General features: G+C 44.9%; 1 protein-coding gene across 1 annotated transcript; it reads right to left on the minus strand.

Annotated features, from left to right (window-relative positions):
* Positions 1 to 3,210: 3,210 nt before the first annotated feature.
* ABHD3 (abhydrolase domain containing 3) lies at positions 3,211 to 27,450 on the minus strand. Its single transcript, XM_026035393.1, has 9 exons — positions 27,280 to 27,450; positions 25,801 to 25,964; positions 23,886 to 24,068; positions 21,983 to 22,028; positions 18,633 to 18,745; positions 13,774 to 13,947; positions 13,044 to 13,092; positions 12,794 to 12,959; positions 3,211 to 5,269 (listed from the first exon to the last, which is right to left on the minus strand). The coding sequence occupies exons 1-9, from the start codon at positions 27,424 to 27,426 to the stop codon at positions 5,091 to 5,093; spliced, it is 1,221 nt and encodes a 406-aa protein (XP_025891178.1). The 5' UTR covers positions 27,427 to 27,450; the 3' UTR covers positions 3,211 to 5,090.
* Between the last annotated feature and the right edge of the window lie 455 nt (positions 27,451 to 27,905).

Below are 27,905 nucleotides of genomic sequence, written 5' to 3' on the forward strand. Positions count from 1 at the left end.
CGTGACGGGAAGGGAAGGGAAGCGAAGGGCGGGGGCGCGCGCGCGTGCGCAGAGCCGCGGCGTGAGGCCGGCGCCCGAAGCCGCTCACAGCCAGGCCCTACCCCCACCCCGCCCGGGGCCACCACGCTTCCGGCGGGGGGAGAGGGAGCGCCGGGCTGCCCGCGCATGCGCAGCGGGAGGCGGCCGCTGGTAAACGGGGCGGGCGGCCCCTGCTGGGCGCCATTTAACCCTGCGCGGCCGCTCGTGTTCCTGTTACTTACATGTCTATATAATACATATAAGTGTATATATAAAGCATACATATGTATTTACATTCTTATGTATATCATTTCCTTTGGGTCGGAGGGGCGGTAGCCATGCGTTTTGTGCGTTTTGTGAGCAGGCTGGCCATGGTGTCCCAGGTCACCCCTGTTGCTGCAGGGGTTTGCGCTTAGCTGCAAAGTTAGGATTTTCCAAAGTCCTGATGCTCCCCGGTAAGGGTGCAGGAGGCTGTTGTGAGGTGGGGTTGGTCGTTTCCCCAAAACAACTACCGAGAGGACAAGAGGAGGTGGTCTCAAGCTGTGTCTGGGGAGGTTCAGGTTGGATATTAGGAAAAATTCCTCCATGGAAGAGCAGTGATGCGCGGGAACAGGCTGCCCCAGGAAGCAGTGGAGCCCTCATCCCTAGCAGGGCTGGAGAACCGTGTGGCTGGGGACGTGGATCAGCAGCCTGGTGGGATGGGTTCACGGCTGGACTCCATGAGCTTGAAGATCTTTTCCAACCGTAATGATTCCATGATTCTGTAATTTGTTTCTGTGTTTTTCTTTTCCATGTTCTGGGTTACTTTGATCCTCCAGTCCCAGGTAGTGTGTTTGGGCCCTGCCTGTCCCTAAGCTGTGTCTTTGCTGCCTCGGGCTGTCAGCAGTGCCCCAGGGAAGGGGTGTGAGATCCGGGGCTCCGACGGCTCTGCCAGGCACAGCCGTCCCAAGCAGCCTCGCTCTGGTCCTGGGCAACAGCCGGAGCAGGGCGGCTGTTCCCTGGGAATGTGTCTGGACACCTGCTGTCACCCCAAAGGAATTCTGCTCCGAGACACATGCCAAGTAGGGTCGGTCAGGAAAGCCGCTCCAGGCCAGAAGAGCATCACTGCTGTTAACGTCATCGCTGCTGTCAATGTGAGGCCAGGTCCTGCCTGAGGTGTTTGTGGTGTGCTCCTCTGCTCCGTGTGTCCAGCTTCACAGTGTGCACCTCTGCTCCGTGTGTCCAGCTTCATGGTGTGCACCTCTGCTCCGTGTGTCTAATTTGGTCGTGTGCACCTCTGCTCCGTGTGTCCAGCTTCACGGTGTGCACCTCTGCTCCGTGTGTCTAATTTGGTGGTGTGCACCTCTGCTCCGTGTGTGCAGCTTGGTGGTGTGCTCCTCTGCTCCATGTATCCAGTTTGGTGGTGTGCTCCTCTGCTCCATGTGTCCAGCTTCTGCTCCAAACAGATGCGCTCTCCACTTTTATTGACTAGAAATGGATGTAGTAATGTACAGTGATACCCTAGAACGAATGGAAAACAGTGTGATAAACCTTGGTGCGAGCCAGCCTATAAATGAGCTTGAAAGATCTTGAGGGAAAAAAAAGAGAGTTTTGAGTGGCAGCGCATGAGAGTCTCACACAGATTTCCAAATTCCTGGTAACTCTACAGTTTGCTGATCTAACAGACAGAGACCACAGAAGTAACTTAATTCTTACGAGCTACACATTAAACTTTCTGCAAATATTATTTTGTTGATATTTTAAGTTATTCAAGGTAGATTTTTTGTAATAACATTTTAGTTCTATATAAAAAACAAATTATAAAAAAATCTCAAACATTTTATTGTTACCCTTTACCTATTTATTTGTTGGCAAGGGCAGTCAAGTTGCTGAATAATGTGTCTATATAGAGATTAAATCTCCCTGAGACTTTATGTTGCACCTGTAAATTTTGATTTGTCGTTTTATTAACTGAAATGAGGAGCCACCTTCCTTGATAAATCGCCTTTCCAGACACACTTTGCCGAAGCACAGTTTGTCCCAGGCAAATGGAAATTTTCAGCAGCTGCAGTTTTTGACATAGCTGATAGCAGGAAATGTTATTTATAACCTCCTGTAGCAGCTCCTCTTTAATGCCTGATAATCTGCTGCGCCTTTGCAGCGAGCGCAGCAACATGTGGTCTCCCACTCTCCCGCGGTAACCTGCGGAATACTTTCCAGATGAAAGATACTTTAATCACTTGGTTGCCTGCAACTTTCCTGGAGGAGGATAAAAGCATTTCTCTGTGTTCTTGCTGGCTTTGGAAATTTAACATGATATTTTTCCAGCCCTCTTTTTTTTTTTTTTTCCCAGGGATAGGAAGCAAGTGAAGATGGATTTTCCCAGTGCCTTCTGTTGTACCGAGTGGATCAGCAGAGATAGTATGAGGAATAAAGCATTTTTAAATCCCTAAACTTGAGGGTAAAAAAACCAAAATGATGGGATGGGGGAATATGAGGAACTTCCAACTCTTCACAGAAGGTGGCAGCACTCTGAAGTGCTGAGCACTGACCGGATTGCAGGAGCCTTGGCAAAAACGGCACCTGCTTTGCGGAAAGAGTGTGATCGTCTCAACGTAGACCCAGAGTTTGCAGTGAACGTAAAGAGGAGTGCCAGGGGATGGAATTCCTGGGGGAAAGGGAGCCCTTGCTGCCCTCTGGGCATGGGGAGCCGGGCACATGGGGACGGGAGCCCTCCCTGCAGCTTGGCCGGGTCAAGGCCTGCACAAGGAAGTGGCAAGTGAGGAACATGGGTTTCTGGGTGACCAAAGGCCTCACGGATGCAAAAAGCAGCACCTTGCATCGACTTCCCCCCCAAAAAAATTGAGACAAGATGGACATTTTGGAGCATATATGGAGCACAGCCTTGAGCAAGGAGATTGGGCTAGACCATCTCCAGAGGTCCCCTCCAACCTCAACTGTCCTTTGAGAGGGAAGTTTTAAGACATGTCTGTGAGGTCTGTGATTTGGAATTGTGTTTTTATTTTGCTCCATCTTTGCAGTAGCGAGTGCATCCATAACTCTGCTGAGGTCTCAAGGAGAGTTAATAGATTTTCAACAATTTTCTCAAACATACCTAATCATAGTTTTAAAGAGAAACAAAATAAGACAGGGAAAAGAGACAGTAATTTGGCCATTAATCATATTACTTTTATTTAAACAGTAAGGTACGTCTTTAATATATCTATATTAATATTGATACTGAGTTTTGAACAGTGCTGTACCAGACAACTTTACAAATATAATGCTAAATACACTATTTATTGCTGTTGGTGGTTGTATGAACATAACTTCTATTATGGAAATAAATGTAAGAATGAATAAGGCACCCTTCTAGTACGTTGCTTTAATCTATGCTTGCAACATGCACAAAACTTCCTTTTGCATTTACCTGTTACTCCTCCCCTTTGCTTATTACAGCAGAAATAAAGTTTCTGTTATTGGCGCTGCAGTTAGTACCTTGTCTGAAGAATTCAAACCTGAAAGCACTGACTTTTCCTTCCTTTAAAATGTAACCTGCACCTCACAAAACCCATTTTCATGTCATTCGTCCTGATTTCTTCCTTTTTTCTAGAGACAAAAAGTATTTCTGTTCTTCCTTTGCTGTTGCTCTTACTAGGAAACATGCCCTGCGAGAGGAGGCCTCGTTGCTGCGGGAGGCAAGGGACCAGGCTTGCTTCTTTATCTGCGTTTTGCTGGCACTGACCCCACTCAGACAATAAAAATCTGAAGGCAAAGGCATCTCTGCTGCCTAATTTTATGGGTCTGGGCCCAAAGCAGCCATCAGCCGAGGCCCAGGTGGGAGCTGGTGGAAACACTTCCATTTCCCTGTGCCCTCCACCAGGACTTCCCTGCAGTTTTGGGATATAAGCTACCTCCAATTGCCCTCTGTCCCCTGGGATCCGCTTTGGCTGTCGCTCTGCTTCCCGCTCGGGAGACGCCGATGCCTGGCGAGGCCCTTGGGGCTCTGCACATGGGGCTCCGGAGGCCTCAGCCATTTGTCTGGGCTTGGCTGAAGGGCTGAAAAATGACCAAAAAACCCACCGGAGAACCAGGGACGCAGCTCTCCCAGCTCCCAGGTTTGTTTCAGCAGTTACCTGAAACAATAGGGGAGACCAAGGTTTCAGGGGCTTTTTTTTTTCTTTTTTTTTCATTTTTTTTATTTAAAGCAGACTATATAATAATTTCCCGATACTCTAATACTCCTTAAAAAATGAAATGCTCTTGCAGGATAATATAAGCACAATAGAATTATTGAATTCACCAGCTACATGAAGTATTATATTACATAGATGACAAATACAGTTTTTCATGAACTTTGAAATGCAAAATGTTTTTTAATTATATCCGTTATTACAGTACCGTTTTAAAAGAATCTTTTGGTTATATGTAAACCCTATAGATTAGCTAACTGTTTTAAAAGTTATCCTGTAAGACAAATATGGCATTGGCAAAATTAAAAAAAAAAAGCCCTAAATCTTGAATTCTTTCAGGGTAAAAGAGCAAAAGCAGGTACCAATCTAATGCTATGTAATTACATGCTAAAATTTAGACTTAAAGATCCAGTGTTTCTTTATATTCCTTCCCTGTTTTTATTTTTATTTTTATTTTTATTTTTATTTTTATTTTATTTTAAGCTTTTCACATTGATGCCCCGAGGCATGGGACACCTTCTACTATGTGTGACAGGATAATACACATTATTTGAATGTTGCCATTTAATACTGAAAGCCATCTAAATTAAGCCTCCTAAATATGTACTGGCTTAAATTAAAATCCTGAGGAATTATAATCTGCTTACTTGATGGTTTTGGTTAAGTGCGAGTTGACGTATGCAGAATGCAGTTTCATTTAAGGTCGTTCTTAGTAAGGCATATTAAAAATAAATACAAAAGTGACAACATAATACTTAGTTTCCTGCTACAAAATCTTAGGCAAAAAATATTTTTGCATGTAGTAATGGATTTCATCCATTTGCTGGCTTACAGTAGTTAATATTTGTGCATTAAGCTGAACTGTCAGAATGTGCCACTGTGCTATAGTAGTGGTCCAAGCTACATGCTAAAGATTTTGTTTCCATGCTCAAACACAGCTTGCACAAACTGCTTGAAGACTCTGTCCATATAAGTGCACTTCCTTGGCCATATTCCTTCCAGAAAACCAATGTGGCCTCCACAAGAAGTCAGAACCAAAGCAACATTTGCATTTTGCTTGGCGGTTTCTACTGGTATAGCTAAAAGGAGAGAAAAAAAAAACGTATAAACATATTTAAGTCCTTATTTCTCTAAGAAATGTCAGCTACCTGAATAATTTCTTTTAATTTTTTTGCACTTTTTTTTTATAAGAATATATATATATACATGAATAAGCACACACAACACACCTTCAACTTACTACAGCGCTTGGGATCATGGATGTGTGCTCTTCATCATGAGCTTACCTTAGGTATGGCATTTCTCCACATGCTGTGAAAGTTTCAGAAATCACCAGGCTTGATGCTTCCCTCAGTCACACTCGTGTGAGGGCTCTCATGTTAGAGCAGGTTTACAATTCTGTATAACCAGTGGGAGTGAAAGGAGAACCAAGCCTGCAGTTTTAGGAATCTCAACTTAGGAACTTTGGAACTGGCACTTTAGTAGTGAATCCACCTTCTTCTGATAAAAGATTCCAAAAATAAACTTTTCATGTTGCTTTACATTTTGTCTGAGATATCCTATTTAAGAAGACTGAAGAAGTTCCTGTGATCTCATTATGATTATGCCTGATTCACCTTGTGTTTACTCCTGTGTACTTGGGCGGTACGAAGCAAACACAGTAAGAGATAGTGAGAGCTCTGAAGAACTCACAGTCTAAAAAGGCTACAGGCAAAGGGGCCAAGTTGGCAAGTTGGCCAAGCTCTTTTCAGTGGTGGTGGCCAGTGACAGGACAAGGGGCAATGGGTGTAAGTTGAAACGCAGGCAATTCCATGTGAGGAAGAGCTTCTTTCCTGTGAGGGTGACAGAGCCCTGGCACAGGCTGCCCAGGGAGGCTGTGGAGTCTTCTTTGCTGGAGATCTTCCCAACCTGCCTGGATGCTGCCCTGTGCCCCGTTGCTCTGGGTGTCCCTGCTGGAGCAGTAAGGTTGGACTAGATGATCTCTGGAGGTCCCTTCCAACCTCAGCCATTCTGTGATTCTGTGAAACAAATACACCAGGTCCCAGAAATCTGCCTCCCGTGACGCTAGAAAATGGTTTGGGTAGTGCTAGACTGAAGGGCTAGAAGGGCTAGAAGTGCACTGAAGTGCTAGAGCAAGGTCTCTTCTCTTGCTCTGGGTTAGTTTTCAGCGGGACGAGCTCCCCGATGCGACGCCCCACGCTGGAGGCAGCGGCTGAGACGCAGCAGGACAGCGAGCGGCCTGAGGGCCGTGACGAGGCGGCCTCTTCCGCGGCGGGCAGCCCCGGGCCGGCTCAGAGCGCACATGGGCTGGAGCCGCCACGTCCTTCGGCACTTCCCTTGGCGAAAGCTGGGAGAGGTCGCCTAACAGCAGGAACAGCACGTCAAATTTCAAGGAGTGTTTCAGGGCTGGCAGTGTTAGCGTAGGGACTGTGCCATGGCGGTGGGACACTGTGGCACTGCCATGTTCACACTCCTGGTATAAAACTTAGTCGCTTTAAGCAGTTTCCTCCAGGGAGGATAAACCAATGGCATCCAGGGCCAGGAGGGCATCCACTCGTGTTGTGCTGTAAGGGTCCTGCCAAACCACAGAGCGTCCTGAGGGAGACACAGGCCGAGCTCCAGAGAACAAGGCTTCTCTTGCAGAAAACCTCGGCTTCTCGGCTCCTCCGTGGCTGTTCATTTCTTCCACCCTTTGCCTCCTTCCGAAGTCGCGCACATCTAAGCTGTTTATATATAGAATCTGACATTTAGTAAATGGTTTTGGTTCTTTCCTAGGTGGAAGAAATGCTCCTTCTCACTCTCTCTGTAAAAAAATGTCCTTGGACTTTCCTTTGTTCAGCAGGAAAATTGCAAATACCTCCTCTGGATCTTTTAAAGCAATATTGAGGCAAGGCCAAAAAAAAAAAAATCAAGTCAATGGAATGAAAGCCTTAGGCTTGCTAGCCCGGGCTGGGGCTGGCAAGCCCAAGGGGCAGGTTTCCAGCTGGAAGCTGATCCAGAAAACAATGTAGTACTTCTTGCAGTGCAACATATGCATAATTTCCGAGCACAGCAAGCACTAGCCATGGTTTTGTTTCAGTTAATCTGTGATCTGCCTCTCCTGGACTCCATGCATGGACACGCTGCGTGTGCAGATGGTGGCTGCAATTCGTGTGCACCTCTGCCTCCTGCACAGGGTTTTGTCCCTTTCCCTTGCAGCAAGGCATGGGGCGCGTGGAGTGGAGCACGGGGCACATGGAGCAGAGCAGAGCATGGTGCGTGTGGAGCAGAGCACAGGACACGTGGAGCAGAGCCCTGCACGGAGCATGCAGAGCGGAAAGCGTTCAGGGAAGCGGGGAGGTCCCTCTTCCTGCTCCTGGCAAGGGATCGCATTTTCCACAGCCTCCCTGCAGCTGCCTCCCTGACACCCTGGGTGCTGGTGAGCGGGCCTAGAAGTGAGGACAGGGGTGACAAATGCTTAAAGAGGGAAAGATTTGATGCCCAAGGACCAGACAGCATGGGAATGCCCCTGATGCCACCTGACGCGCCAGCCGAGCGCTGGCCTGAACACACCTCTTAACTAGCTGGGGGAATAACGAGCTGCACACGCTGAGCTGTGGGAAAACAAGTCGGTCATTCCCCCTGCCAGATTAGAGTCCGAGTGTACCTAGAAATCCCCCTTCCTGCTGAGCGCCTTGCTGGGGCTGGGGAAGGAAGATGACAGCAAACGCCTCCTCCGTGGCGCCAGCCCACTGAGGGCAGAGCTCCCTGTGATTTCCGCACACTCCTCCCTCAAGGGTTGCTGAGCTCGTGGTGCCTCCCAAATCGATCCGCTAGTGGTCCCCAAGTGCCTGGTGGCCTCTAGGGAGCGGCAGGTGCTGCCTGCTTCCAACCAGCCACAGCAGCTCCCTCTGGGACACCTGGCACCACTTTGATGCTGCTGATCTTCTGCATCAGGTGAGGGGCGAGCTGCACACAGACCTGCACGGACGACATCTTCCCCGTCCTGAAGCTCTCCCTCTTCTAATTTCCATCCATTTGGAGCAGGGCTTGGCCACAGATCATTGTTCTCATCATGAGCCCAGCACTGTGCTGAATATGCAGCTTTTTATTTCCATCTGCAATGAGGACTTTCAGTAGGTGCCAAGGTTGACCTACTGTTACAGCTCTGCTCCTAGGGCCCCACGTTGAGCAGGAAAGCCCGTTCGTGGCACAGTCAACCTGGAACCAGAGGGGTGCCCATTTCTGCGAGTCCTGCCCAACAGCCTTTCTTGCTCTGCAGTCCATCAGCATTTCTTGCTCTACAGCATCTCAGGACAGACCCACAAAGGCTGCGTCGCTCCACACGGGCGAAATGCCGGCGCTGCCCGGCCGTGGGGCTGCTCTTCCCGAGGCTGCTCCGGACACCCTTGGCCACCCACAGCCATCCCCACAGTGCCAAAGAGCCAGGCTGACGGGCAAAGGGCAGCAAAGGGCAGGCAATGGGGCAGTGTGCGCTGGGCTCCAGGCGTAACCCGGGCCTCAGGCTTTCACTGACCAAAGCGGGTAGCTCTGATGCGCTGGGCACAGGTTTGGTATCTGTGATCACTGAACCCTGATGCAGCCAGATATGTGCAGAATCACCATGTTCAAAATCAACTTGTTGTATGTTCTTTCCTCAGAAGATATTTTTGAAAAGAAAAAGTAAAAATACACATAGGAAGCAGAATAGGCATAAGTAAATCATGGTTGTCTGACTTGCCATTCTTTTATTTGGCTTATTTCTTCATGTTACTTAAACCCTTGCCCTAACTCTTATCCTTTCCTATCCTTTCCCTTCCTATCCCTTTTCCATTCCCTGAACATTTGGGCTTTTCAGACAACTTCATTCAGTTTTGCTATTGACATAACGGGATGCAAGATAACACCTAGAAATGATTACTGTTAAGTCTGGGTTCAGAGGGACCAAAAAGGTTCAGAGAGCTCAGTAAGAAGTAACTGAGCTTCAAACACCCACCCAGTGGGTATCAGGAGGCAGCCGGGCAGCTTTCAGCCTGAGCCCAGCACTCGCCAGCAGTGACTCAAGCAGCTACTGGCTGAGCGTGAATATTATGAAATTTAACATTACGAGATGCTGCTAAAAGTGAGGGGAAAAAAATGCCACTTCAGATGAGAATTTAAACGTGACATTGGTAGTGAATGCCACTATTGCCTCTCTTTAATTTATTTCTGACCAGCACAAAAGGGCTTGATGCGGTTACAGCACACGTGTCCTCAAGCAGTGCCTTGCTTGGATCAGCTACAGCAGAGCAGCACCGTGTGGGGCAGCGCCGTGCATCCTCCTCGGCCTGCGTCCCACGTCCCACGTCCCATGACACGGCCGCTGCTGAGCCCGGCCATCCGCCCCGTGAAACAGCAGCCCAGCCAGGAAGGGCTGGCAACGAGCGCCCGCTTCCGAACACGGCGCTCAGGCCAAAGGGCACCTGGTCACAGCATATTCAGAGCAGTTCCTGAGAAGTACAAAGTGCATCGAAAGCTCCACGAGAAAGAAGGGTCAGGTAGAGAGAGGCAACAGAGTTGGCACCCGCGCCTTGCAAGGGAAGTTTCTCTTGACCAGCTCTGTGTTCTGTAGTGATGATGTGAACCTGAGTTCCTGCTCCCATCCTGCTGTCGGAAGGGGCATCTGGCTTTATAAAGGACATTTGAGCACAAAGGGGTTCTGGAACAGCCCTAATGAGTTTTGTAATCCCATTTCCCACTATTGGAGCCTACAGCTGTCTACAGTGGAAGCGGAAAGCTGCTTGAATGCGGGCGGGTGCTACTGGGAGCCCAGAGGAATCAAATAACCAGTTCCCAAAGTCAGAGAAACCCTGGAGCCTGGATGAGAACAAGGTCTGTGGCCTGGACTCCATCCTGGGCTGCCACGGAAGCTGCTTCTGGTGGCCACACGTGTGCGCGTGTCCATGCGCTCTTAGGACAGAACAGGCCAGGTGCAAGAGTGAAGCCACATCCCAGGACACCAGTCCCTTCCTGATATAAAGAACCAGCAGAAGAGCCTTAGTGAATAAACTGAAAATTAATAAATAATTAAGGAGCCAAGGATACACACATATAACAGGGCCATGCTCTTAGCTAGAAACAACATTTGTCCTGGCAGCCCTTCCTAAGATAAACTAGTTACCACTAGGACAGAGGTTTACAGCCAAAGCATAGCTCTTGCTGATAAGGAGTCAGTGAGTGGTGGCCTAACCTCCCAAAACCCATTGGTTCCTTGTCAGCAGAGTTGCATTTTGGGCTTTCAGTTCTGACTACAGGTGTGATACTTAGTCTTACACAACAGATCATTCCTATAAATCCCTGTAAACTGAGAGCTGTGTTTCTTTTAACGACCAGTACCAAGTTAAGAAGAGTTTGCTACAGATGCCCTCTAGGTCGAGCTACATGGGTCAGGTTTTGGCTCTTGAGATCTGGAGGTTTTGTTTTAAAAGGAAGGGACAGAGGAGTGCAGGATCTTTAGCAGCTTTAATCTAGCTAGCAAAGGTATCAGACCCAATGAGAACAGGTTGGAAAAGGTCAGCAAATCCTCTAGGCTTGTGCTTCCACCGCCACCTTTTCACTGCTGCTTTTACCTGTGTTACTTAGCCAGCTTTGCCACAGTTACTATTTCCTTTTTAGAGCTGAATTCACAAACAGACCTAAAGCTTAATGTTAAGGTGAAGCCTCTGTTCCCTCTCTGAGATACCTGTTGCAGAAGAAGGACACAATGCATCCTCTTTGTTCTGGGGGTATAGGGGAAATCACCCTAAAGGTCATAAGACCCACTAACATTTACTTTCTGCACCACTACCTAGAATTCATATTTGGACACAGACTTTAGGGTAAAGGCCATACTCTTATTTCCAGGACAGTATATCACAGAACCACAGACTGGCTGAGGTTGGAAGGGACCTCTAGAGATCATCTAATCCAACCCCCCTGCTCCAGCAGGGACACCCAGAGCATGGGGCACAGGGCGACATCCAGGAGGGTTTGGAAGACCTCCAGAGAAGGAGACTCCAGAGCCTCCCTGGGCAGCCTGTGCCAGGGCTCTGACACCCTCTCAGGAAAGAAGTTCTTTGCTTATAACAGAAATAGCAATTGGACAGATTCGAGGAAATCTGTCTGGTAAAGAGAGTATAAATAAAAAGAGACTGACTTTGGCTCAGAAAGCCCTTGAACTGGAAATTGCTGAAGGCAGATGCAGCATGCTGGGGGAGTACATGCTTGTCTTGATCTCACATTTTTTGCTAAGCATTTGTTTGGCCAATGTCAGGGCCAAAGGATAGAGGAAATCAGACTGCTCTCTGTGGGAACAGCCCCTTGTATGTCACACTTGTCTCTAACGGGTATTCAAAACAGGAGCAGTAACGTAAGCGTATGCATGTTTTTTGTATGTGTGACATATGTGAATGCACACAAACAGTAAATACACACGATCACTGCCATTTCCTTTTTTTGTTGTTCTCATCACTTTGCTACTCATTTTGGTTCTGTGACTCAATACACAACAATCTCTTCCTGGTGGCTGAAGAAGACTTCCCTGAAATAAACCAAGTGCATGAACTTCATAATTAAAGGTGTCAATCATTAGCCGCTGAAGAGTGTGACCTTATCCAGCTGTTAATTATAGTTTTCCCTACACATCAACTTTTCTTCTCTTTCACTTCTTAAATACTGTTACCAGTAGACAGACTGCAGGAGTGAGCTGATCTTTTAAATACAATTAGCAATGTGGTTAAAAATCAAAAGTAAAATGTTCACAATGATCAAGTGTGTGGTAGAAAATCAAAAGGAAAAGAAACTTTTCTGCCTATCGGTTACTAGCAACTAATACAACTGCTAGTTGGCCAGCTTCATCCTCTATGGAGAGCTTTCTTAGTATCAGTGTGTCTCTTTCCAGGAGTACATATTGACTACATCACTTTCCCTTATCCTAGATTTTGGCCTACATGGTTGTCTATGCCTTCCCCCTCGCCCCAATCCCTATTTTCAATTATCAGGCACTTGAGTTTATAGCACTGAGATCATGAGCAGCAACAGTTTATGTGTATTTCAAGTCATTTGACATGTGAGAAAGTCACAGAAATCTTTTATAGGAACTGGCTCAAAGCATGATAATAAAAACACTTAGCTTTCACTGAACTCCTAACAGTTCAGAAATCTTAAACTGGTCTCCTTATTATAGGCTGTCTTCATATACAGAGGGCTTAAGTGGGAACTCTGTGGGTCAGTACATCTGATAACTTCTTTACATTGAGCTATAGCACATCGTAAAAGGGCACTTTTCTTTCTTTAACTATAAAGAGAACCTCAAGAGAATGTATCAGACATAGGCACCCAGCACTTAACCAGATGACTGCCACCCCATGTACTACTGCGTTCTGTACTAGTCAGTCTTCTCCATTATTAGACATTATATCTGTCTTTAAAATGTGCTACGCTGTAGAATAAATCACAAAACTGATCCATGCCTGGATGGATCAGTTTGACCTGCTGGACAAGTAATGTTTAAATAAACCTTCGTACATGGTTCATTCTCAGACCAATATAATTTGTCTTCATGATTGCACATACAGAGAAATAAATTTTTAAAAGCCTAGACTTACCATGACCAGGTGAGAAAACATCATCCACAGAGTTGAGACATAACACTGGAATCCCTACTGATTTCAGCTTGCGGCATGGGCTGGCATCTTCATAGTAATCATCAATTGTGCGGTAGCCAAACATGACTGAAGTGAACTGCTTATCAAATTCTCTAACAGTTCTAGCCTAAAGCACAAAATTCAAATAGGGAACTATGTCAGCATTTGGAAAAGAGTATCGGGCTAATGCAGAAGTAATATGTTCACGTACCTTCATCACAAGATCCATATTAAATAATTTCTCCAACATTCGTCGATGCCTATTAAAAAGAAGAGAGGAAAACTGGGGAGCTTTGCTTTTTTGCTTTACAAGTAGATGTATAAGTTCTCTGCATTACAGATAAATATATTGAAATAACTCCCTACACAAGAATATGCTTGTTTTTAATGTTCTGTCATGTTAAAAACAAATCTGTCTGGAATCCAAAAGCAGGAGAATTGTTTATTTCTATGCAGGCACATCCAGAAACATACTCAGAATATGCATTAGTCATTAGTCATTAGAAAGATGCCAAAGATTAAAAGAATCAGATTAGAATTCAAAATACACTTAAATTTTACCAAGTGAAGGGCTAGTCCTTTCCATGTTTTTGCAGTAAGGCTTACTTTTAGAAATTAGTGTGTGTGTGTAGATACATATATATATATATATATATATATATATATATCATCCTACTCAAACTCAGTATGTGCATATACCCCAGAATTAATTAAGGATTGTTTTACTCATGAATCAAGAAGTCTGTTAATGTTGTGTTGACTCCTCTGAGGAAGACAGAGATTCAGCCACAATCACGAAAATTTGTCTTGTAAAAAAGGTCTTTTTAATTTCAAAACTTACAGGAGAATGCCCACGGAACAGCTATGTGAATGTTGCTACATGCTGTAGATCTCACACTAACACCTTTCTACCTTGCTATACAGTTTGGAAGGCAACTCACCTGCTGATGGAAGATTGTAGACAAGTCGTCAAGTAATAGTTGAAAAGAAGCCAGTTTAGCGGCTTCTCCAGAGATTCTACAGATTCAAAAACATTCCAACCCGCAGAGAAAATTGCAGCTGCCATTAAAGGAGTGTCTCTGCCAGTTTTGCCCAGGTAATTTAAAAGAAGCATGCTACAAGCAGAAATGAAAAACAGAATCTTATATACTATCAATTTTTTTTGTTTCAGTTCAAAACAAAAATAGCAACCAGCTATGGGTTTTTCTTTTGTCTGATTTTTCATATAATTTCTTGTATCAACAATATCAACTGTGCCTTGCAGTTTTAGAAGGTATTTAACAAAAATCAATATCTGACTCATGGAGTTTGCTTTCACTCTATGTTCAGAGAGTAATTGAGTGAGCTGTGTGGGATGTGGAAAAGAGAGCATTTAAAAATAAATAGAGGTATAATATTCTTACTTATATCAGTAAAGAAGAAGGAAAAGGTCATGTCAATGTACATTACTCCAGGCACTAACAAGTCCCAAATTGTCAGCAATTTTTTTGCAAATAGTTTTACAACACTTCATTGGTCTTAGAACTCTTGAAAACTACTGATGAATCTGGTAAGTCCACCCAATAAATGCAAGCTGCTCCTGGTCTGCTATGAAGCTGTCTTTTGTACTGAAGGCAATACCTTTAACCCACCTCATATCATGAGAGAATGCAGCTGTTCTTTAGCATGAAGTACGCAAAGAATGAAGTGGTGGATAATTAATGAAATCAGCAAAAATACAAGTCAAATAAATGACTTAGGTCCTGCTTTTCTGACCAATTGCAATTTACAATCTCTACTGCTGAGGTATAATTGAGATAAGAAGGAAGATTTTGCCACTACCTGACTCTTCAGATGTAGAAAAATTAAATTAGCAAAAAGACAGTGAAAGTAAAAAAAATAGAAAAGCTAGGAGTCTTACTTTACTGTCTGAGACCACAAATTTTCTTGGAAACCAACAATCATTTGAATATCAAGCCTTCTACTCAAACCTTTATTAGCTCTACAGCTTAATATAGCTCCCTGGACCATCAGCAATCTGTACCTTCACTTCATCTGCCCTGCTGTGAAGGCAACAAGGCCATGAGGTAGCCTGCCATCACACGGATTTCATCCTTCTGCACCATCTATGGAATGACAGGACAGCAGTGCAAAAGAGAGACCAGTTTTTGATCTTCCAAAGACCTGCCGATTGGTAGGAAGCAGGAGAGGAAAGAACAGATGGACCGTGAGTGTGCTCCTGCAGTCAGCTCACACGTGGACCCAGTGGAGAGGGTCACCCGTGACGCATGTTGGAGATAAGGTAACGTTCTCCCTCCCACTCACACAAGAGGGAAAACCTGTGAGTCATCAGTCCACTTAGTATAAGAAGAAAATTGGGCCATAAAACCAAAAAATGTTGTGGCTAGACAAAAAATAAGCCACTTCTCTAAAGAAATTTACAGAATATATATGGTAGGAGAAGCTTTAGGATTCTTTCCGTTAGAAAACATAGGCTGTTTCCATAGCAATATATCCTGAAGATTAGCAGAGCAAGTGGGTTTTCCTTTACATTTATACCCTTGTGAAGTGAATAATTATTTTTCTTTTTTTACTGGGCACACTTTTAATATATAAATTAACTGGCTATTCAGAAAATTTTTAAAAAAACTATTATAAGATTAGGATAAGTGGATGATTCTTATAATATGCCCCAATTATTTTAATTTTATGCATGCAAGTGCTCCAATTTACTCTGAAGCATGAAAACTGTCCTCATGTGGCTGATTGAGGAGTCTTCCAGTTTTGTGTAAAATTAAACATATACCTTATCTTTGTAGTATTGTCCTTAAAAATGTATTGGAAGAATAAAGTGGAGAATCTAAAATCACCCAAAATCAAGCAGTAGTGGTGGTGAGGTAAAAGCCAAGAATGTGCCACACTAACAGACTCTGCTACCATTTAGGCTGCCATAACTAGGCTAATCTGAAGTCAGAAATGACACTGAGTTGGTCTTTTGGACCGTGCATAGAAGTTCAGCTTCTACTGAGTCTTTCAGCCCTGAAAACCCAGCACCTTCCCTAAACCAGACAGACCCTCTTAGTTTTAGTGTTGTGGTGCACCAAACATGAAATTAATCACAAAGAACTATTATGCTTTAAGTCTGCCTCTCAATACTGAAACAATATTGAAGCAAGTCTCCAGGTGTGCACAATGCATATTTTTTGGCTTTGACCATCTCCAGTGAAACATGTTTTTGCAATACAGCATGTTATTTCACGTTCTGCATGCAAAAAAGACTGAGTTGGGGAAGAGAGAACATCTCACAAAGTGGGACCATAGCCAGCAGGCTTGCTCACCTCAAGGATAGAGTTTTAAACAAGGTTTATCAAAGGAAAGCCTGAAGCTTGACCAAAACCTGAGGAGAAGTGAAGGCCTGGCGAGCACTGAGGAACCGCCCCCAAAGAACAGTGTGATGGGGGACGCTCTCATGCTTCCCTGAGAAGGTAGCGTGACTGCAGCTCATCTCATGTGCCAGTGCACAAACACATAGCATGGAAAAAAAAAAATAGAAGGAACTAGAAATCCGTGTGTAGTCACAGAACTACAGGCTCATGGGGACCACAGAGATGTGGAGGGCTCACGGGCTCACAGGACTACAAAACTGTGATGGATACAGATACATTCTTTGTGAAAGACTGACTGGGAAGGCAAGGAGAAGGGTTTGCACCTTAAAAAGGAATGATTTTCAATGTAGAGAACTTTTCTGTGGTGTGGTTTATAAACTGATTAAGGGTTCATATGTCAAAATCAACGAGGAGGCTAACGAAGAGGATATCATGGTAGGCATCTGCTACAGACCTCCTTATCAATAGGAAGGATTAGAGGAAGTCTATTAGAAGTCTTCAGAGAGCTGGAAGAAGCTTCATCATCATAGGTCCTGATTCTCACACGGAACTTCAACCATCTTGACACTGATTGGAACAACACGGAGCAAAAATAAACCAGGCAATTTCCAGAGAGTAGTGAGGACAATCTTTTGATACACAGTCTATGACTCAACTAGGGGAAATACTCTATGGATCTGCTATCACATGTATCAAAGAACTTCTCAGGTGTGTGTAGGTGGATATCAGCTTTGGCAGCCAAGACCATTGATGGTGGGTTTTACCTGAGTGGGTTCCCATTGCACGGGGTACCCATGAAGAAGGGGAAAAGGAAGTAGGCAAGCAGAGAGAGAACAGACTTAAATTTGTTCAGGGATCTTATCGGATTCATCCCATGTGAGAGAGTCCTGAAGGGCACAAGGCCTCAGGGGTACTGTTTGATCTTCAGGGACAACTATATGATCTTAAAGCACAAGTATGGCACATCTTGACTTGCAGAAAGTTGAGCAACAGTGGCAGAAGACCACGTGATTAACCAAAAAACTCCTGCCTAAATACAAATGCAATAAGAAAGTATCCAGAAGGTGGAAGTGGGAGGGGCTGCCTGGGATAGAAAGCAGGTTTGCAGTCGGGCAAGCTGAACATGAAAGAACAAAACACCCTTGCAGCAATGCAGAAAACTAAATTTGTGCTGTGTTAGTAAGAGCACAGCAAACAGGTCTAGAGAAGTCATTATTTCCCTGTGTTTGACACCTGTGAGATTGTATATGGAGTATTGGGTCCAATTTTGGGCTCTCCAGGCAAGACAGACACTGAGACACTGAAAGGATTCCAGGAGATGGCCACCGAGATGATTAGGGGGCTGTAGAACATGACACATGGAAGGCTAAAGGAAATAGATCTATTTGGACTGGAGAAGAGATGGTTAAAAGGGAATCCTATTACTGTTTTCAGTTACCTAAAGAGTGGTTGTAAGGAAGAGAAAACCAGACTCTTCTTGGAGATGCAAAGTGAAAGAATAGGAGGCAAAAGCTCAAACTGCAAAGAGGAAAATTCCAGATGGGAAAGGAATAGCTTTCCACAGAGAAGATCAAACACCGGAACAGTTTGTCCCGAGAGTTTTTTGAATTTTCATTTTTGGAGATACTAAAAAACTGACTGGATAAGGACCTACATAACCTGATCTAACTTCGAAGTTGGCCTTGTTCTGAGCAGGACCAGTTGATCTCCAGAGGTCGCTTTGTACCTAAAAATGCCCTAAATCCCATCTACATAGAAGACACTGGCATAATCACATCAGCAATAATGGTACCACTATCCCTGCAGAATTTCTCAGAGAAGTTCTCTTCTCCTATGGTTGCACTAAAGAGGCTGCCTGAACGTTTTTGCTAGTCTCTAGATCTTTTCCTCACCAACTGTGCTGTCTGTGGTTTCTGGAGAGAAGCCAGGACAGAGCAAATCTAAACAGCACTTGCTAGATCAACCCATACTCGTTTTCTTCATGCTTCTGAGCTAGACAGAGCAGATACCCACATCTCTTCCAGCAGAACCTACCCACATAACCCAGAGAGGTAAAATCTTCCAGAGTTTGCTAAGAAACACAATATGTTAGCTCCAGCTCCTGTTTTTTATCCCTCTGTTCCAAAGATGACCTTCATAGCTTGTATTGCCCCCTCTTGTCTGTCAATCTGCCTGTCAGTGTCCCCTCTCATTCTGCCCCCTCCATCAGTGTTTGAATGTTGGCCATTCAACGTCACCCAACACAGAGCTAAAGGCTTTGAAGATGTCAAGTTGCCCAAAGTGTTCTGAGTATCGACTGCTGGAGACAGACCCAAATTAGTCTGAGCTCAGCAAGTTATGTAAATATATTGCAGAGTAGTAATTTATAATCAGGCTGTAACAGCCTTGTTTTGTGATCACAGTCACACTGAGACTCCTTTTACATAATTTCTTACCCTCCCATAGAAACACCGGCTGCCATGAACGGAGCTGAGGGGTGCAGGTCGTGCACGTGGTGAATAACTGCTTCCAGATCCTCCGTGTTAGCAGCACAGTAAGTCCTCGGTGTCTGTAGGGAGGCAGGGTGGAAAGTGCCATCATAAGCTTTTGCATCCTCCTTTAAGGACAAAGCAAACTGTACTGTACAGCAAACTGATCATTTATGGAAGGTGACAGATTAAATGTTTCTTATGAAACTGTACTAAGCGGCAAATATGAACCCAGATCACTTCAAGAGGAGGTGGAGGAGGGAGTTAGTGCTAACACTTGCTATCATTACATGAAAAACATTTTGGTATCTGCAGCTATCAACCATTAGATGAAATCTGAGCACAGACTGCAAGCTAAACTAGATAAAACTATAACAGAACTAGATCAGAGTTAAATCAGAACTAGGCAGGCACTGATATTTTTAAAATACCCTAAGGAAATGCAGACAGATCAAGATGGCTGTAATAGGAAAGTTACAATGACAATTTCATCATCTTTATCTGCATCTAAATACAGTAGAAAATACGTGAGCTTGCATTTAAAATGTAGTCAATATTCAGATCTCACACACAATAAAAGCAAATAAGGCTGAGGGAGCTGGGCCTGTTCAGCCTGGAGAAGAGGAGGCTGAGGGGGGACCTGATCAGTGTCTATAAATACCTCAAGGGAGGCAGTGAGGAGGAGGGGGCGGCCTCTTTTCAGTGGTGGCCAGCAATAGGACTAGAGGAAACAGCCACAAACTGAAGCACCAAAAGTTCCACAGGAACTTAAGGAAAAATGTCCTGACAGTGAGGGTGACAGAGCCCTGGCACAGGCTGCCCAGAGAGGTTGTGGAGTCTCCTTCTCTGGAGATCTTCAAAACCTGCTTGGATGCAGCCCTGTGCCACGTGCTCTAGGTGACCCTGCATGTGCAGGGGGGTTGGACTGGTTGATCTCTGAAGATCCCTTGCAACCTTAACAATTCTATGAATCTAAATAAATACATAATAACATTTACCAGTGGATTTTATGTAATTTATTACAATTCTCTATTAGCTGAGGGAGTGAAAGCATGCCTAGCATCTTTTCAGATCTTGATTTGGGACTTGCAATGATTTCACTGCCATCACTGGCAGTCGACCCCTTTCCTGCTTACGGAAGCGTGAGCAGAGCTATAGGGTTTTACCTGTGTGCACACCCCATTGAGCTCACAATCGGAGGGACTGTCGGGAATAATGGAAGGGATACAATTATCCTTTGGGACAATAAGAATCTCAGTAGAATAATTTTTTCTACCTAGCTTTCACCTCCACCAAGACAGAGCTTTTAACTACACAACTTTTCCTACACATATTAGTGAGTGAGGTGACCCTGGCTCAACTTAAGGTAGTAGCTAACCTGCCAAACTTCAATATAATCTTTAAAAATAAATATACTAATATTTAATTATGAGTTTCTTGAAATAATTTGTTGCCTGAGGCAACAATATATTTTTAGGGTTTTTAATGTTTTTAGGTATTTTTATTGTTAACGGAAATGGCTTTCCATTAAACAGCCTGGAAATTTGTGGTTAATTTAACAGGTTTAATTAGATGAAACTAATTACTTAAAGCTTAATTTAACAAGAATACTAGGAAGTTAAAGATAAAATACAGAAGGGGAAAAAGAAGCTAAACCCAGATAATAAAAGCTGAAAATGTCTTCAATTTTCACTTATTTTGTATTTCCAATTCTCATCCAGATAAATCACTGTTCACTTTATTACACTCTGTTAATTATAAACAGTGTGAGTGTGTTTTATTTTAATTAAATTGCCAAGCTTACAAGGAAAAAAATATTTTTGGAAACTAGGCTCTAATGTATTCTGTGTGAAAGTGTTTTTGATTAAAGGTGTTATAGAGCTAGAGAGAGATGTTTAATTTCAGTTAATGCATGAAAAAATAATGTATAGTTATTCACTGTATGAATATGTTTTAAAACACCATCTTAGGTCAGATCATTGACTGTGGTCATCTAATATTTGATTATTCCATAAAAGGAACTCACAGTAACTTCCAATAACACATACAAGAAGTGCATTTTTACCTTTATATGGTTTTTATTTAACATAAATTTAAATCTATCTTTAAAGCGACTAGAAAAAGAATTATTTGCATGATTAATTTCTACTGTGTTGCTCAGCTCCACATCAAAATCATTAACTGAGGATTTTATATTAAAATGTAAAACCCTCCTTAAAGAAAATGTTATAATTTCAGCGTTTTCTTTCAGAGTAAGTTCTTATAATGCTTAAATATGTAAATCCGATTACACTAAAATACCAACAATGCATCCAAACAAGAGATCTTTTAACGATTCAGAAATTCATCAATAAGGACTTTGTGTGTCACAAAACTGCTTTGTAGACCCATCTCCAAAAGTATGTGGAAAACTACTCTTAACATGGCAATGTGCTCATGAAAATGCTTTAACTGATTATGGGAAAGAATTCCGAGCTTTTTAAATGTTGAAACCAGTGGATTAATGAAAAAATGCAAAACAATACCAAGTATTATGCACACTCATACCAGCTGCAGAACTGTCAACAAAATGCATAGGAAGAAACAAAGCTTATTCAGCAATATTTCATCACATCTTGTGCCTAGCCGTGGAAAATGCTTAGCTTCGAGATGCAGTCACCTGGGGAACTGCAAGTTATTTCTGAGCCAATGTGATGTGTATGTTCTGAGCACAACAAGTTTCCTCTTAGAGATGAACTTGTGTGAGAATTGCTGAGAAAAATACAAAAAGACTTCTAACTTTTAGTGTCTGACCATCTAAGTAAATCTGATTAGTTCATTTAATAATACTTAAGATGGATGAATGTTAATGGCAAAGCTTATTAACCATATCAAAATCCATTTTAAATTCGTATCGGCAGGTAGCATCTAATTATCACTGCTCATATTTGGATTTGTGTGTTAAAACAATAGGAAAAAATGTACTGAGTGAAGACCATTTCCTGAATGTGTACATTTTAAATACTGAGGTGTTTGGGGAGAGAAAACAAAGTGTAAAGATTGCTCATTTTACTCTTACAGATATTAATGATGTAAATAATTTCCTAAAATGAAAGTTTACAGAAATGTTGTGTGGACAGGGAGACCTCTTTGAGTTTTAAAATAAAATAAATAAAAGATGATTATCAGTGACCAACCAGATGATGAGGTTCTCCTCCTGTGCCTTTCCAACATGAGCTGTGAGCATCTCATTTAAAACCAGGCCTACAAACAGACACTGCTAATTCTACATATAATGCGTATACATGAAAAATATTCATTTTAAAAGTGATCCTTACCAAAAGTTCCTCTCCTGCAATTCCTCGATTGTTAAAAACCACACATCTAAAAATTGACAAAATAAAATTGATTATATACAAAACCCACACATCTAAAAATTGACAAAGTAAAATTGATTATATACATTTCTATACAAGGATCATTTTAGATGGCTTGTTTTTATAAAATAAAATAAAATAAAATAAAATAAAATAAAATAAAATAAAATAAGAAATAAAAAATGAAATAAAATAAAAAATAAAATAAAAATGAAAATGCATTAAAAATGAGCCAATTCTACAAACACATTTAGCACATAAGCATTTACAGTCTTATAGATTCTCAAATCTGACCTGTGTGAAGGGGCCTTTACGCCAAAGTCACTGGCAAAAGTCTGGGTGAGCTCTGGGACTTGTGGGGCAGGTGGGATTTTGGGATGGGAGCCACGGGAGCTGCCTGAGGGCAGTAAGTGCAGCTAATGCTGCCTGGCCCCTGCGCTGGCCAGGAGCGAACCCCCGACTACGTGAGCGCAGTGCTGGGCCTGGCCTAGCTAGCGCTGCTCTGAAGGACGGAGTCGTGCACCCATGTGCACGTGTCCTCCACATCGATGTAATTGCATCAAAGAGCAAAACAGCCAAATCAAAATTATAATGGCAGCTGAGTCAAAGATGTGAACAACTTCCTCGAGGTGGTGGGTTTTTTTTTCCTCAATAGCAGAAGTTGCCATTTTCTTTATCCTGATGGGAGCTGCTGAATTTTCTACTAGTATTATCTCAATTTAGGGATATATGTTTTTCTTAGATAATCTTCTGCTATCTCAGTGTGGTAATTTTATTAAATGAAAAGAATAAATATTTTCAGGTAAGTTAAATGCAATCAAATTGACTACCTTTGGTGTTTTCCAAATGTTACTATTTAAAAAACAAAAATATATAATTCTGTTCAAATCTGGCTATAAACCTTCTTAATGCCATACTCTCTTTTCTTAGGTGATCAAATAGGGATATTTCTGTCAGAATAAATAAAAAAAATAGTACTGAGAAGCTGTTGATTTGAGGGCTTTCCTACGATGATATTTTTTATTGTTAAATTAAGTATAAGGTGGTTTTGAAAGTACCTCAAGCAGTTAAAATGCTGCATTACTTTCATAGTTTAATAAGGCAGTTATCGAAATCTCCAAACAGAGAATAGATAGCCAGGCACAAAAATAAATGGTCATATATACCTATCTGGAGAACTTAACACGGTCAGTGTGAGGAGGCAATCTGCAGTGACCAAATGCAATATCCCAAGTACAGATCCTGGAGCAGTGACAAGGCATTTTTAAGCACAGTAGCAGCAATATGATTACATAAGGGAATCTACATAATTGACTAATCCACTTATCTTGCCCAACTCTGACCAGTAGCCTTAACAGCAAAACGAAATGAGGCAGCTAAGAGGTTAGAGGGCTCTCCTCTGAGCACCGCCAGCAGCAGCAGCAGGACGGGAGGCCGGGCCGCTCTGTGCCCGGGAGCCGGGGAGGCTGCTGAGCTGGGCGGTTTTGCATTCAGGAGCTCACCTCCTCCTAGGCCTGCTCCCAACGCAAGCCCTCCACACAAGCCTTCTTGGAGCTGAGTACAAAGCCCTCTCCAGAAAGTGCAACGTTAGCACAAGCGAGTCCTGGTGCTACAACTTGAGGAGCGGCAGCGGAGGCCTTAGCTCTCCTCCACGGCAATGTGGAGTCTGTAGATACTGAAAGACCCCTTTGGAATTCACTGCCTGGTACATAATTACATTATTATTATCATTATTATTATTACTACTACTACTTCCTTACATAAACTGATTTCTCTACATCTCACCTGCCTTTGGAAGACATCTTATACCTACTTATATTTTATCATATTAGAACTAATGAAAGGCAATGAAATACAACAGCACCTATATCCAAGGGTTTCACTTTGATGGATCATATGGAGAATGTAGGATTCTTTGCTCGTCCCTGTCAGACCAGGCAGCAACAGGACAGTGGGCCTTGTGCTGGCATCCGGGTAATATAAGCTGTCATTATTATCAAACCAGTCCAGTGAAATCTGTCCTCCATCTGCTGTTTTAATGAGCTCGCTGAAAGGCACATTTCAAGACAACAATGATTAGATTTAAAAATACATCCATACTATTAAGAGTTCTCACAGCATACAAATTACCAGGTGTGAAATCTTATTTTTTGTATAAGTTTTAATCTGAAAAGAATAAAACGCCACCCAGCTAGCTGTGTTTGTACGTTTGCCATTCACAAAGTGCCACACCTCCAGGTGACGCGAGTTAGTTCAGCCAGTCCGTGGAGCGATGCCAGTTTTCAGTGTCTGAAGAACTGGCCTGTCATGATTTACTGCTGGTGTCCCGGAGTCCTGTCATTAACATGTGTTTGGGCATTGCCTGTATTTTATACAGGCCTGTAAACTGTGGTTTGCCTTTTTTATTGTCTGTGAATCTTTTGATAGAGCTCCAGATAATCAACATGTTAAGCATTTAGCAGATTTATTTTCCCTTTCCCAGGTAAGAAGCATTTATTGGCTTGGTACTTTGGATGGATGGCACTTTGTGTCCAAAACAACGTTTGTGTTTTAAACACACAGAACATGAGCACACACTGTTATAGATTTACAGCTTCGGTAAAGCTAGGATCTGATACTATATCTCCACCAACGTTGATAGAATGTGCTCTTAAAACATTCATCTTAAGAATGCAACAAATGTGACAATATCCCAAGAAGATAAGCACGCATCGAACACGAAGGTTTCGGTCTCATTTTAGCAGCACAGAGAGTCTTTCCTTTTCTCCAACAATGAACACACTGCATGAGAAGTTTGGAGCAGGAACTACCAAAATAGAAGTCCACCTTGCATTCAAAAGTACAGCCTTGATGGCATCCACTCAAGATGTTAAAGGCTCAAGTGAGCCTTGCTGGGCTCACTAGCTCAGCTTTGCCCTTTTTCACTAATGGGAAGTAGATGCAATGCTGGCAAGTAGTGCCAACACAATCTCAAATGGGGCAAAATAAGCACTGCTGTGTGGATCCATGCCCCTCTTACCTCATAAACCTTGAAATTCAAAGTATTCAAGGGCTAGGAAAAGTGGGGACGGCAATACTGCTGAAATGTTTCCTAGTTACTGAAACGAAGGGAAGCTGCTACACGCTAACTCTATTCTACTATGCAAAGAGAGCTGAAACAACTTGTGCCGTGTCCAGGTTCCGGAGCATAAAAGTACTGCTCCTTAGCTCTTGTGCCAAGCTAGACTTCGTTTGCCAGACTGAGTCTCATTCCTGTGTGAGGGGGAGCAACTGAGGACAAACAATAAATACGTTTTCTTTTCTTTTCTTTTTCTTTTTTTTTTTTTTTTTCCTAACAGAAGTTAGATATAAAAGAACAAAAATAAACCCTGCAGGTGTAAGTTGCTCCGGAACTCACAAAAGTTTTATATACTCGTAACAGGATGGAATGTGGCCATACTACAATTAGGGTTGAAGCTGTCAACTGAAAAGACACCATTGCGTGGCTTTTGCATGCAGGTGGCATTCAATCACCAGACCATTTAAGCACCTTAGTTCCAACGTTGCCACCTGTACTTCAGGGCACTAAAACTCCCGGAGCTGCCACAGAGCAATTTGGGAGCCTCCCTCAAAGGACAGAGATGGTTCCAAGCATGGGATCAGTTGTAAGGATGGACATACAGCAGAAAAGACGGGCATGAGCTTGAGCAACCGCAGTAGCTGCTGCACGCTGAGAGTGCAACAGGGTATAAGCACGACCCGGGACGCAGCGGGCAGCTTCCCGGAGGAAAGGCACTTACTTCCTGTACTCTACTTGGGGTCTGGACGTGATGAAGGGCCGCAGGAGCGTCTGCACGCGGCCTTCCCAGCACCAGATGGTGGGATAGTACGTTTCCGTCAGCACGGGGCAGTGCTCCTCGAGAAAGCGGCAGAAGCGGTCATTGCTGGCCACCAGCTGGGGTTTCTAGGAAGGGAGGCCATGGTCAGGCACTCGCGAGAAAAGAGTCGGCAAAAGTCTCTTTAGATCCTCTCCCAAGAAACAGCTTGCTTTCGCGTGTTTATTTGAAATGTTGTTGTTTGTTTGTTTGTTTTCATGGTAAAGAGGTAAGTAAATCGAAACTAAATGAAATGCCAAAATGCCCAAAAGAAAAAACAAACAGTAAATATTATGGATTCGTTATCTATTTCTGAAATATATGCATAGACGCACGCACACAGTTAAGGCCTGCTTTCAGTGGCACTGTGCTGCTCATTAGGAACCAAAGCCACGCTGTCTCACAGTGGGTGGCAAAGTTGTTACCGAGCCGCTCGTACGGCACCACACAGAAATGAAGCGCAGTCCGTCCACTTCGGCTGTGCACTCGGGGTACCTGCTTTAACCTGGGAGGACACTCGCTCTCCTCCCATCTCCTGCTACGTTGCGCAGCTGCTCTCAGCTCCCGCAGGGCTCGGCACACGGGTGTTTTTCTCACATGACGCGGGAAAACCTCAGTACCAAACAGCTCCCAAACTAACAAACAACCACATTTCTTAGACCCGTCTTTGGTCCTGACTCTCCAACACACAAGCACTAGGAGGGCAGTAAGAGAAGACTTAAAGAAAGCTGTTACCCTGCACAGAAATAGCAGCATGTCCTCCTGACCCTTCGTTTTTCTCCTTGGGCAAAAAGAAAGTCTCCTCTTCTGGGGAGCATGGAGAGGAAGGGTACGGCCTCAGCAGCTGTATGAATGGGGATGGCAACGCGCATGTCCTCACCAGGCATAAATCCTTGGATATGCATATTTCAGTTTGATTGAGCATTAGCTGAGGCACTGCCAGCATTGCTCCAAGGGGCCGCTCTCCATCAGATTAGGAGTCTGGCTCCCTGCTACCCAAATTATCCGCGGATGCCGGGCTTATTCGCAAAGACGGCACCAGCTGGAGGACACAGGGAAGTGCCCGAGCCCCGTAACGAAACAGAAACACGGGGATAAAGGTGGCGGAGCAGGTCCCGCAGGCGGAGAGGAGGAAGAGGAGGGAGCTCTTCTGCGCGTCCCGCGGCCCCGCTGCCCACCCGCAGCCCCCGCCGCGGCAGCCGCGCTTCGGGGAGGCCCCGGCGCGGCGGGGCCGCCACGGGCCGGGGCTGCGCGCGGGACGGGGCGGCGCGGGGAGCGCGGGCGCCCGCGGTGCCGCCCCACGAGCGAGTCCCGCCGTGTCCCCCGGGGGGTCCCCGCTGCTCTCCGGGGGTGCGCGCGGGCTCGGGGGCTCGGGTGACCTTGGCGCTGCGCCCTCCCGCTCACCTTGGCGATGCTGCTGAGGTAGTAGCAGGCGTAGGCGACGCCGAAGCCCAGCACCAAGGACAAGCCCACGCCGGAGCCCAGGAGCCCCACGCGCACCTGGCTCTCCAGGTAGAGGGAGAGCTCCCTGGTCAGCACCTGCCAGTCCATGGCCCAGCGGCGGAGCCGGAGGCGCCGGGGGGGAGTCCCCTCCCCTGCCCTTCCCTTCCCTTCCCTCCCTGCCGAGGGAAGGAGCCGGCGGCGGCCCTGGCTGCTGCGCGGAGCCGCCTCGGCGCCGCCCGCCGCCCGCCTCCCGCCTCCGCCCCCGGGACCGCCCGGTGCCAGGGCCAGGGCCGGCGCCGGGGCCGGTGCCACGGCCGGTGCCAGGGCCAGGGCCGGTGCCAGGGCCGGTGCCACGGCCGGTGCCAGGGCCAGGGCCGGTGCCAGGGCCAGGGCCAGGGCCGGTGCCGGTGCCGGGGCCAGGGCCGGTGCCAGGGCCGGGGCCGGTGCGGGTGCCCGGGCCGCGCTCGGCCGGGAGGGCCGGGGGGCGGCGCGGGGCCGTGCGCGGGTCAGTGCCCAGCGCGCCGGCCGGAGCCCGGCCCGGCCTTTTCCTGCCCTTGGAGCGTGGAGCGCTCCCCTTCCCTGCAAGG

Source organism: Nothoprocta perdicaria, unplaced genomic scaffold (genome assembly GCF_003342845.1).
Source record: "Nothoprocta perdicaria isolate Ctin4 unplaced genomic scaffold, notPer1 scaffold_16, whole genome shotgun sequence".
Classification (NCBI taxonomy): domain Eukaryota; kingdom Metazoa; phylum Chordata; class Aves; order Tinamiformes; family Tinamidae; genus Nothoprocta; species Nothoprocta perdicaria.

What these genes read in the sequence shown, in the direction of transcription:
- ABHD3 (XM_026035393.1), bottom strand. Translation starts at nt 27,426, where the DNA reads ATGGACTGGCAGGTGCTGACCAGGGAGCTCTCCCTCTACCTGGAGAGC. An exon ending in GCCGGTGTTTCTATGGGAGG is followed by an intron (nt 13,948 to 18,632) that starts GTAAGAAATTAT and finishes TTCTGCTTGTAG; the next exon opens with CATGCTTCTTTTAAATTACC. An exon ending in ATATGGATCTTGTGATGAAG is followed by an intron (nt 12,960 to 13,043) that starts GTACGTGAACAT and finishes TTTGTGCTTTAG; the next exon opens with GCTAGAACTGTTAGAGAATT.